The 12434-nt window shown below is 43.7% G+C and overlaps 1 protein-coding gene and 1 long non-coding RNA gene across 2 annotated transcripts in view; one reads left to right on the forward strand and one right to left on the reverse strand.

Moving 5' to 3' along the window:
* The window catches only part of Scin (scinderin), an 81854-nt gene that overhangs the window by 1024 nt on the left and 68396 nt on the right, over positions 1-12434 (forward strand). Inside the window, exons 2-3 of the mRNA XM_040743208.1 lie at positions 5080-5234; positions 9937-10098. Coding sequence (XP_040599142.1) covers positions 5080-5234; positions 9937-10098 — 317 coding nt within the window. The remainder of the gene's footprint in view (positions 1-5079; positions 5235-9936; positions 10099-12434) is intronic.
* LOC121139397 lies at positions 183-9975 on the reverse strand. The gene is made up of 2 exons (XR_005876359.1): positions 9774-9975; positions 183-597 (listed from the first exon to the last, which is right to left on the reverse strand). It is a non-coding gene; the product is annotated as an uncharacterized LOC121139397 (long non-coding RNA).

The following is a 12434-nucleotide window of genomic DNA, read 5'->3' on the forward strand; positions in this document are numbered from 1 at the left end:
TGAATGTTCAACCTCTCCCTGTGAGGTCTTGTGCCAGTAGGCACATACCCGCCTGACAGCGTGCGGATAATCTGAGCTTTCTTTTCAAACTAGCTTGCCTCCCGGTGCTAGTGTTTCTTTCAGTGTATTTATTCTTGAGCTGGGTGTGTGTGTGGGGGGGGGAGCCACACAAAACCACACACTTTGAAAGCCACCGTGTCACTTTAATTTCTAACGTCTGAGAGACTGAAGGAACAAGTGAAAACATTTAGGAAGCGATTTCCTAAGCATCAGCAGACAGCCAGAGCAGGCATCTGAGGCAGGAAACACGCAGGGGAACGTAATGTCTTGACAGTGCTGGGTGCTTGCTTATTATGGTGGTTGAGCTCCTGGCCCAATGCTGTTTCCTACGCCACTCCAGTCATAATACACGATACACAGTGATCTATCTACACTCTACTCATGAAACGGTGACCCCAGGGAGAACGGCCTTTCCACTCCGAACTTGGGTCAGGAGTGGACGTGTGTCTGAAGCGTCAGGGGTGAGTTCAAATGGGAGGAAGCTTGCTTTCGGTTCACAAGCAACTTGTCCACACAGCATTTGGCCTCATCTGGAGACTGCTCAAAAAAAAAAAAAAAAAAAAGACCCAGTTATTTAATTTGGTAAATTAAATTCTTACCCAAGCCAGCTCCTTAAGTATTGTGCTCATAGATTCCCTTTAGCTCTTTCTATGTGTTTGTGTGAAACAGGACCTTATGGTAGGATGGCCCAGAACTTTCTGGAACTTGAATGTAGCCCAAATCGGCCTCTAATGCTCTATCCTCCTGCTTCCTTATTCTGAGTGCCTGACTCAGTTATACTCTTAATTATCCATTTAGTGCAAAGCAATTTCACAATAATATTAAGTCAAAGTTCGGGCAGAAGCAATCCCTGATCTTAAAAATCTTCAAAAACTAAAGCTAATAGTACATTAATTACAATCTAATTCATCTGTAAACCCAGGCTGCCTAGGCTGTAAGTCACTTCACAGAGAATTTATAATCCCAAAGGTGCAGTAAGAAAAAAAAAAGATAAAACACTGGTAGAATGTGATTAGCGACATGGAAGACATTTACAGGCTGTGTGTGACAGGGACAAGTAGCCTTGACAGACATGGGGAAATGAGCAAAGTGGCGAGGTTCCTGTGCCAAGACATAACCATCAAAGCGCGGAGAGTAGTCCACGCACCTTCAGTGTTCCCCAACAGTCAGTCTTTCCTATTTCCGTTCTCCAGACAGAGGAAGCTCCACCTGGAAGAGTATTTTCTGAGATCCGAACAGGGAAGAATTCATGGATTAGTTAGAGAATGACTGAAACACGTTCAGAGGAAGGAATGCTTGACTTCCTGAAGGAAGTGAGGAAGTCAGCCCGAGGAAGCTAAATTAAAGAGAGGCTGCGTCATAGAGGCGCCCAGTGTACAAACGAAGGGACGGACCCAAGGAGGAAGCAAGCTAAGTGGGAGGGAGGCAGGACTAAGATGCGGAAAACACAGTCTTCTAGTCTGCCCACGCTGTTTCAGCAACATTAGGGCATGTTTCAGATGACCGTGGTAACACTGTAAGTCTAGACGCAGTTTAAAGTATGAAGCGATTGCCCGTGGCTCAACGTGTTTTGTATTGCTCCGTCTTAGAAAACATTTTGTATTTAGCAGTTAAGCTGCACCCAGCTTTTGCCTCTGGTCCCTTGCAGCACACAGTCTGTGGGCAGAGGTTTGTTTAAAGGTTCATTGTGCCTCTCACCTTATCACAAACACCTTCCCTCACCCTTTCTCCTTGCCAGCTGTAGACGTTACTTTCATCCGTTCTAAAGTAACGTTCTGTGATGTCATACCATGTGCGTGTGTGGCTTCACACAGGGCACTGGGACACAAAAGGACTGCATTGTAATATATAACACATCATATACAATACAAGGATCTCATAACATACAAGGGGCTAATGCAATACCAAGGAATGATTGCTGGGCCAACAGGATCAGTGCGTAAAGGAGCTTGCCACAGAGGCCGAGCCTGGCCACCCAGATCCCATCTCTGGAAGGGGAGAAGCCTCTCTCTCTCTGATCTCCACATGTGCTGTGGCATGAACATGTCTTTGCCTAAACTAAGTAAACACATGTAGAAAACAATTAAAGAATAACTTGAGGGTGTTCTTGGCAGTGGAGCTCTTTGACTACTCGAGGGTCTTGTTGGTGATGGAGCTCTTTAGAATCTGGACTCTGAAGGCAGGCTAGAGAATTAACACATGTGGTAAAACTGACTTAACACCAACACATCAGTTGGAACTAGTAACACTGTGGAAAGTATATAAATAAGGTTGACTGCGTCCCTGGGGGTATTGTGATCCCCTGTGCAAGTCTGTGCTCCCTCTACTCGAGCATATTACACAATGCCGCACCACGCTCACTTGGTAAAACTGCTATTCGCTCTCATGTGTTTCCAGTAGATGCTACCGACCATGTTGAGGGTTCTCCTTCTCTTCTAGGCCTATTGTAGCAAGCAAGATCTTTAAAATCAGGAATGAGAACTCAGTCTAGCTGTGAAGCCTCTCTTTAAGTATGTGTCTCGTTTATAAACTCTTCACATTTCCTGGTTTTAGGAGTTTCACATGGCACAGGCAAGTGCAACATACATACACATATAAAATATAAAGCAACACAGCACAGCGTGACATAGCAGGCATCCTTAGATGAGCTTAGGAAAACAATGGATGAGGTCACAAGCAGAATTCACGTGGGACATCAAACAGAGTCATAAGCAGAATTCATACACAAAGTTTTTTGAACACCTGCTAGAGTGTCATCATGATTCAACAGACTTTGACTGAGTTCTGATCGTTAAAGAGATTGATATTGGATTCATTAAGTCTTTTCAACCTTTGCAGGCAAGGGCTTTGGCTTATTTATTCTGATATTCTTTGGCCCAGCACAATACATAAATAGATGAGAGCCTGACATAATTAACTTATTTCATCTCATTCATTAACTTCATTCCTACTATACTCACCTACCTCAAAAGAGTCATGTTTCAACTCATCAGATAACAATGTTTCTGTCGACTACATCGTCCTTAATATTTTTGATAGCAACCTTGGCTTAAACATCTCTCCTAAAGTGTTTCTGTATGAAATTTACACCAAGATCTGCTATTTTGAGAGCTGGAAAAATGGGCAAAGAATGACACAAGCATCTTTTCAGATTGCAGAATTGTGTACAGATTTTTAAAGGTGTATGTTAAAATACTTTTGGCCCCAGAAAGTCTACAAAGTTGTTACCATATAAGTACTGTTCTGGTTACTGAAATTTTTTTCTGAGATCCTTACTATATAGGTCACCTGTGAACACAGAAGGGGAACTATGAAGGAACTTGAATTTCCTAGTCTAGGCAACTGATTTCCTTTCCTCAATTTTGGTGAATTTCAGTTGGTGTTATTCAGGGAAATACTGTTACTGTTTCTAAACTTATGGCTCACTAGGGAAGTTACATATTGTGATCACCAAAGAATTTACTACTAATAAGAACTGTAATAAATGAGTTCATGTGGGGCTGGAGAGATGGCTCTGTGGTTGGGAGAGCTTACTGCTCTTGCAGAGGACATGAGTTGCCAGCACCCATAGTAGGTGGCTCACACTGCCTGTAACTTCAGCTCCAGAGGGTCCAGTGCCTCCTTCTGGCCTCCTTGAGTACCTGCACTCCCATGCGCATACCACAGACAAACAAACATGCACATAATTTTAAAAAATCTTCTTCAAAACACATGTATTGTCCTTTAGAGTTCTATATACCTGTTTTGAAAATCTTTTGTAACCTCAAGAATTACTCAGCCTCTCCCATGGTCCATGACCTCCTCAGTACCATGGTATAAATCACATCTGTTTCATGGAGCTACTTAAATATCATTCACATATAAAACACTAGTGCTGTGTGGCCCATGGTAAGAATACTATCAATGTGTGGATATTTGCATTATTATTAATTATAACTCTCAGTCAGCTCAGATATAGTGAGGGTTTTCAAGGTTTAGGGTTGTGTTTTTTGTTTTTATGAACTATGAATCTTCCTCAAGCTTGCCTTGGTTCTGAACATCACATACCGTGTAGAGTTTGACTTCAGCAAAGATGCCTGGGTGGATTTTCTTTCATAATTGAAAGCTAATTGAATACTGTCTTGAATTCAGGAGACATCAGCACGTTGGTTCCTTTGCTATCTTTCCATCAGTGATTATTTCATACGCCCAAAGTAAAGAGAGAGTGAAGTAGGAATGGGACCAAAAATAGGGGCAGGCGAACTTTTAATCATTTCCCGATATTAAAGATCATGAAGTTATTTAATTGTGGCCCATAAAGTGCTTCTCACTAACATACCGGAAGTGTGATGATAAAGCAGTTCCAAGGTGCTTCCGGCAGCATCTCATTAACTATACGAAACGAGTGCTTTCCCGAGTCTTACTAGTATGCATTGACTTTCCCCCAAGCAGATCTGTGTAGTAGTGTTTCTTTTAAGCATTTTTTAAAAAAAAGAAACTGGAAAAAGCAGGAGTGTGAAAACCCTTTGGTTATGAGCCAAACAACAAATCACGTACTGCTCCTGATAGGCTCTTTCAGGCGCAGATTGCAGTCCTGAGACCTCACCCTGACGAAAGCTTCTCCATGTTAACTTGTCCGTTGATGTCGTCATTGTTCTGCTGGAGAAGGGGGCATTAGCCTCTCCTAGGGATGAGCTCCCTAATTGGTCACCCAATACAAACTGATCAACCCTGAAATCACATACACACAAACAACAAACATGGACTCAGCAGGTTATAACACACACACACACACACACACACACATTTGTATCTATATCTATCTACATCCATTTTCCAATAAAAAGAGAATCTCAATTTGAGAAGGGGAATGGGAGGGGCTTGAGGGAGGAAAGGAAAAGGGGGAAGTAGTAGGATTACATTTCAATTAAAATATGTAAGTAAGTGAGTGAGTAAGTAAGAGAGAGCTCCTAGTGTCCTCTGCATCAACTCTGCCTCCACGCTGCAACTCCGGAGTAACCAAGGGCTGTGTTGTTTCAGGAAAGGAATGTTCCCAGGATGAAAGCACAGCAGCGGCCATCTTCACAGTCCAAATGGACGACTACCTGGGTGGCAAGCCAGTGCAGAGCCGAGAACTTCAAGGCTACGAGTCTACTGACTTTGTGGGCTATTTCAAAGGCGGTCTGAAATACAAGGTGAGTGCTTCTCTCTGATGCTGTCCAATGGGACACTTTCAAAACAGCCTCTCTTCCTGATGCTTCATGTCTTCATAGATCACAACTTCCTGGAGGCCAGGGATTTATTTGGTTTTTGCTTTGGAGTGTGTGTCCTACTGGGTAAATGAAACCCAGTTTCAGAAGGTATGGTATGGTGTGAATTATTATGACCTAATTTAGTGATGTGGGCATTTTTTTTCCGACATTGCCTCTTGTAGCCTTAGGCTGGCCTCAAACTCACTACATTCAAAGATGACCATGAGCTCTTGATACTTTTGTCTCTACCTCACAAGCAGTAGGATGACAGGTGTGTTTATGCTGTATTGAGATGGAGCCCAGAGATTTCCAAATGCTGAGAAATCATTCTACCAACTGAGATACACTCTTGCCTCCTTGATAATTAAAGGAAAAAAATCGTGTCTGTATTAATAGTTAAGTAGGCCTACCTCTTAGTAAAAGGCTCGATCCCTTCTCTCTCACCCTAGCTCTCCCAGTGAGTTCTGCAGTTGGGTCATCCTTCCCTAGCCTTTCCCTCCCTGCCCATGAATTCGGTCTGCAGGTAGACACCCCAGAAGCAAGCCCTCTCTAAAGGAAGACATGGCCAGCAGGTACACTCCCACCGCCTCACTCCTGCTGAGTACCCAGACCTTAGAGCTCAACGGGATTCCTGAGTATATGTTAACTAGCCCTAAAAATGTTAGGTTTAAGTCAGACCTGGGGGTGCATACCCACATTACCATCATCAGGGAGACTAAGACAGCAGTATCATGTGTTCGAGGCCAGACTGAGCTATATAGTCACCCTCAATATCAAAGTGGAAAAAAAAAAGTCAACCAACAAACCAATTAACCAACCAAGCAAATCCACAAACAATGACCAAAAGATGTCAGGTTTGTCTGTCTTCCTCTGATTATGTCCTCGGTTGAATATTTGCTTCTTATTGAAATCATTTTTTCACACTGGGATGCAAACCACATCAAACACGAGATGCTACCTCTCGTTTTATTGAATTCCCACGAGCTCCTCCAGTTTGTGTCAAAAGCTCCCGCAGTTTCCTTCATTTCTATGAACCCAGCAGTTTGAAGGACTGAGAGCTTCCATGTGTTCCCAGCAGGTTCCATGGGGTCACCTTGTTAGAAGCCATTTCATCCAGACAACTGGTTTGCCTCAAGGGAGTGCAGAGCTTTTTAGAACCCTTGGTTTTCTAAGATGAACAATGTAACCTATACTAGTTCCCTAAACAGACACTGTGTGGTGATTCAGCATTACAGTGAACAATAAGATTCTACTAGACCACATACTCAGGATGAACTTGCCCGAAACAGGGTCTTGGAAAGCAAATTCTGGGATACATATGCAAAAGTGGACATAATAATAATAATAAAGTAACTTCATAGTTGTTTGGTAATTACCTTCTATCCACATTAAAGCTGCCACCGACCAGCACTTTTCAAAGAGGGGATCAGCGGAGTCTCTCATCAACAGCACGGTGCTGGTGCGGGGAGCTGCAGGACCCACTACGTGCTGGGAGGTGTGGCTTCGGAGATAACCAGCCACTCAGAATGGCAGAGACGACCATGTGAAGCTCTTTCACCCCATTCTTTCTTTCAAGTTTATAGATCATGCTAACCGTGACATGCAAATTATCTTATTTAGTATAAACTCCCAGGTGGTGCATTTGCCATCCATTCTATTCTGTTCAGATAGACGAAGCAAGACTCAGAGAGTTGGCAAGTTGCGATCTCTGCCAGTGACCGGTGCCTGACCCCGGCGCCTAAGATGGTAATTACTGTTCTCTGCTGCCGTTAACATAAATAAGTGAGTCATATCAGGACACAGATATAATGAAGAGTACCCGGGAAGCAGTTTAGCGTTTATTTTGCGAGGGCAAACTTGACAGAGCCTGTCATTATCAAAATCAAGCCAAGTTGCTGCCCACCATGTAAAGGCTGCCCTGGGAGCTGCCGGGATCATCTTCCAGTGCCAGGGTTTGTGCCATTTTTCTCTGGGCGTATCCAAAGCCAGCCAAGTGTTATAAAAGCCCATCACCACTGTGCACTGGCGGTGAATTTCCGACTAATGTATTCTTCTGTAGACGGCGACCGGCAGACAGCTTTACTCACAAAGCTGTGCTTTCGGCCGCACTGGTTAGAAGGCTCATCTGCTTAGCTGTGGCTCTTCTAGTGAGAGCCGAGATGGTCTGGAAGCTTCTAGCGCTAACTCGGTGTTCACGAAAGAGCTGCTTCCTTGCCTGTCGTCTTTGCTTTGCTTACTTTTGTTATTATTATTATTATCATTATATTAGTATCACTAGTATGATATTTTTGGGGCGGGCTCACATGTGCCTCTGCATGAGTGTGGAGGCCAGAAGACGACTCTCTGGAGTGAGTTCTCTCCTTCCCCCTTTATGTAGGTTCCTGGGATGGAACTCCAGCCAGCATGCTTCCCAGGCAGTGCTCTTACCCACTGAGCCACATGCCAGCCTGACCACATGCAGCCTTCTTGGGGTGGAGGAGGGGGATGGGCGGCATTTGTGAATATTAGAAGCCGTATTATTTTTAACTTTAAAAAATGTATTCATGCATTTATGAGTGTGTAGGTGTGTGTGTGTGTGTGTGTGTGTGTGTGTGTGTGTGTGTGTGTGTGTGTAGGTTAGAGGAAAACTTGCAAGGAGTCAGTTGTCTCCTTCTGCCATGTGGGTCCTGGGGATCAAACTCAAGTTGTCAGCCTTGGTGGCAAGCGTCTTTGCCTACTCAGTCATTTCAGCGGCCAGAAAAAGGATTGTGTTTTTGTAAAAGAATGTTAAATTTTCAAGGTATAAATTATGCTGATGGCTCCCTCTCTGAGATTAGTCAGAATGCTTTATATGTATGTGGGAAAGGGGCCAGGGATAACAATCTAAATCTCATTCCACATTATAACTTTCTTTTCACGTACTACTTTTAAAAACCAGATCACAATGCAATCCTTCTTATTTTTTAAAATAGAATGTTCTTGGAAAGCTGAAGCAGGTTGGTTGTAAATTTGAGGCCAGCCTGGGCAACTTAACAGCACTGTTTTTTTTTTAAATGTGTGTATGTATGTATAGATAGATATGTGTATACCTGCATATATATAAATTTATAATACAACCTCATAATTATGCACATCATCTTATTGCTGATCATAAAAGTAAATAGTTCCTCATTTTTAATTAGGAAATGAGAAAAGTGTGAAAGATGATCACAATACTACAGGAAGATATAGTGAATAACAGTTAATATTTTTTTCTTCAGAAACTCTCATTGGCTGCTTTTTGTTTTGTACTGTTTGGGGATGTAGAATCCGGATTCTTTATCTCCCTTAGCTTAAGATAAAAATGCTCAGCTCTGGGTTTTTTGTTTGTTTGTTGTTTTTGTACCCTTTGTAGGAACAGCCCACCCTTAGTCACATCTCCTATCTCCTTCTTTGCTCTGTGACAGTAGGAAAGTTGGGGACCTCTTGTCTATGGTGACAGTAACAAGGTTGGGGATGTCTTCTCTATGGTCACAGGGGGAACATTGAGGACTCTTTTCTGTGAGTGACAGTGGAGAGATTGGGGACACCTTGTCTATGGTGACAGTAGGAACATTGGGGACCTCTTGTCTATGGTGACCATGGGAAGGTTGGGGATGTCTTCTCTATGGTGACAGTGGGAGAATTGGGGACCCCTTTCTGTGAGTGACAGTGGAGAGGTTGGGGATATCTTGTCTATGGTGACAGTGGGAACATTGGGGACATCTTGTCTATGGTGACAGTAGGAACATTGGGGACATCTTGTCTATGGTGATATTGGGAACATTGAGGACATCTTGTCTATGGTGACAGTAGGAACACTGGGAACCTCTTGTCTATGGTGACAATAGGAACACTGGGAACCTCTTGTCTATGGTGACAGTAGGAACATTGGGGACATCTTGTCTATGGTGACAGTAACAAGGTTGGGGATGTCTTCTCTATGGTCACAGGGGGAACATTGAGGACTCCTTTCTGTGAGTGACAGTGGAGAGGTTGGGGACATCCTGTCTATGGTAACAGTGGGAACATTGGGGACATCTTGTCTATGGTGATAGTAGGAACATTGGGGACATCTTGTCTATGGTGATAGTAGGAACATTGGGGACATCTTGTCTATGGTGACAGTAGGAACACTGGGAACCTCTTGTCTATGGTGACAGTGGGAAGGTTGGGGATGTCTTCTCTATGGTGACAGTGGGAGCATTGTGGACTTCTTTCTGTGAGTGAGAAGGGAAGGTTGGGGACCTGTTCTACACTACTGTAGTTGATGTCCCTCACCTCCATTTCTCCAGCCTCCTATTTTTTTCCTTGCCTACAGTCTGTGTGCTAACCCATGAGTCTTCTGGAAACACCAGGACAATCATTGCTGACTTTTCCTCTTATGAAGCAGGGTATTCCTCACTGGGGACCCTCGTAAATGTTTTTAATTTTATAGTACATTTCTATGATCAGGGGAAAACAAGAGCGAAGCAACCAGCTCACCTGTTGACTTCGCCAGCTGTTCTCTTTCCTGGCCTCACTTTCCACCTGCTCTGAGGCGGTGTCTACCCTGGCCTGGTCTCTGCAGTCTTGCCGGGGCCTGCTGTGTCTGCAAGGCGGTCTCACCTCTCTCTGTTTTGTGTTGTGTTTCCCTCCCAACGGCCAGGCTGGAGGCGTGGCTTCCGGACTAAACCATGTTCTCACCAATGACCTGACAGCCCAGCGACTCCTGCACGTGAAGGGTCGGAGAGTGGTCAGGGCCACGGAAGTTCCTCTCAGCTGGAAGAGCTTCAACAAGGGCGACTGCTTCATCATTGACCTCGGCACTGTAAGTTTCGGGGGCACACAGAGACATCTGTGGGAGCTTGCTGCATCCAATGAGATGTACGCGCCTTTGAAGACCGCCACTTCTATGCACTTGGCGGTTATTTAAGTGGCACAGGGTGTAGGACTTCAAAGACTTTTTGTTCTCTGACAGGTTTAGAATGGAAGAGTGATTTACTTCTTCCTACCACAGAACAGAACTTGAACAATTTTCAGCTTATTTCCCCATGACTCTGAACAGATTTCTACTGATTATTTTCGTCTTTGATTGTGTGTGAGAAAATGTGGCTTGGGGGTCAGAGAAATGATTCTCTAAGCAACCAAAGGTTCCAGAATTTAATCTGGCCGTATGATGAGTCTAAACAGCCTGAGGAGCTAAGAAGAAAATATTTTAACATATGAACATACATAAATGTGTATGCATGTGTGCGCATGGGTGTACCTGTGTGTGTGTGTGTGAGTCACAATGCTTCATGTTTTCCCAATGATCTTAGGGTTAGCAGTGAAAAACCAGAAGTACAAATATTACATATCATCTTAACGGCGTGATCAGTGGTGTATTATATCTAACTTACTTTTTCTCCCAGGAAATAGGCCCTTCTAATTTCAGGCACATTCCTTAATCATTATCACTATGACAAAGAAAAATTGTAAGGACTCATGTTAGAACCTCATAGGTACGGCTTATGTTGTGTTTTTAGGCTTTGAAAGTCAGAGTAAAGGTCATTCCCTGCCACTGAAGAACCAGGTGCCACGGCTTGAGAAGGCAGGGAAGTTGGATCCTCCTCATGATCCTCTCTCTTCTGATGCAATCCACAGGCATGTTCTGGTAGCTACTTGTTACACCACAGCTAGCCAAACATGGAGTCCATTGCTTCAGTTAGCAGGTGTTTGAAGTGCCGAGACCCATTCAAGGTTGCATATCCTGTAAATGGTGATGCCGGAGCAGAGCGGGGCTGCAGGTTTACCTGATTCTCCTCCAGGCACGGTGCTTTACTGTATCTGTCTGGGCTGTATTTGAGACAAAGCAGCAGACAAAAGCCGAAGGTTTATTATACCTGCACACAGCGTAAGGGTTCTGATATGGAGCTGCATGGTTAGTTCTGTGTGAATAGTATCAATTTGGCAACAACAAAGGCATGAGTGTGTTAAGGTATAGTTTGGGGAGTAGCCCCGAAATGCAAGTTCCATCCATTCCTCTAAGTTAGGGTGTGTCTATAGTTTCAGTACTGTTAGCCTGTAATTGATTGTCCCAGTTCACAGCAGCTTGTGAGGGCAAAGAGATTCCAATAATACCAATGCTCAAAATTCAGTTCCCAGTCCTGCCTGGTTGTCTGCACAGGCAGATGGCTGCTCTCTTACCCCGAGTCTCAGTAAATATCACGAGAAATCCCTTCCAACTTCAAAACCCAATCCACTCCACAACCGTATTTGAGACCTGGCTTTTATACCTACTCACAAACCAGCTACTGGACCACTCCATAATTACCCTACATCAGAAGTGAAGAAATACTTATTGGAAGTAAAAGACCAGAGGCATCATCAAACCACACAGTTCTAAAAATCAGCTGCAATTGTCCCTCAAGGCCTGTGCACTATTGTTCGTCTCAGCTTTTATTTTATTATTTATTTAAATTATGGTTTCCTTTTTTTGAAACATAACAAAATAAAATAATAATAAAACAAAACAAAAACTATCACATTGACAAATTCAGGACATATATATATATAGATATAGATAGATAGAGAGAGAGAGGAGAGAGAGAGAGAGAGAGGGAGGGAGAGAGAGAGAGAGAGAGAGAGAGAGAGAGAGAGAGAGAGAGAGAGAGAGAGAGAGAGAGAGAGAGAGAGAGAGAGAGAGACGGGACCTGGTGCAGACCCGTGTAGACCTTGGGCTTTCCACTTCAGTCTCCCTGAGATCCTATGAACTTTTCTGAGTTGATTTAGAGGGTCTTGTTCTCCTGGTGTCCTCTATCCCTCTGACTTTTACATTCTTTATGACCCCTCTTCTATGGGGTTTTCTGAGATCTGAGGAGAGGGATTTGATGATTTGATGGAAACATCCCATTTAGGTCTGTCTGACTGTCTGTCTGCCTGTTCCCCGCCCTCACCTCGTGCCTGCTGTGTGTGTGTGTGTGTGTGTGTGTAATGTCTACCTGTGGGTCTCTGTATTTGTTTCCATCTGTTGGAGGAGAAATCTTCTCTGATGATGGCTGAATAAGGCGTTGATCTATGAGTACAGCAGAATGTCATTAGGAGTCATTTTATCACTACTTTTTTTCTAAGACCAGTAGTATTTGGCTTTACTCTAGGTCCCTGGTCTATTTAGTCTCTGGATAC

The sequence above is a fragment of the Mesocricetus auratus genome, unplaced genomic scaffold (genome assembly GCF_017639785.1).
Source record: "Mesocricetus auratus isolate SY011 unplaced genomic scaffold, BCM_Maur_2.0 Super-Scaffold_15014, whole genome shotgun sequence".
NCBI lineage: Eukaryota > Metazoa > Chordata > Mammalia > Rodentia > Cricetidae > Mesocricetus > Mesocricetus auratus.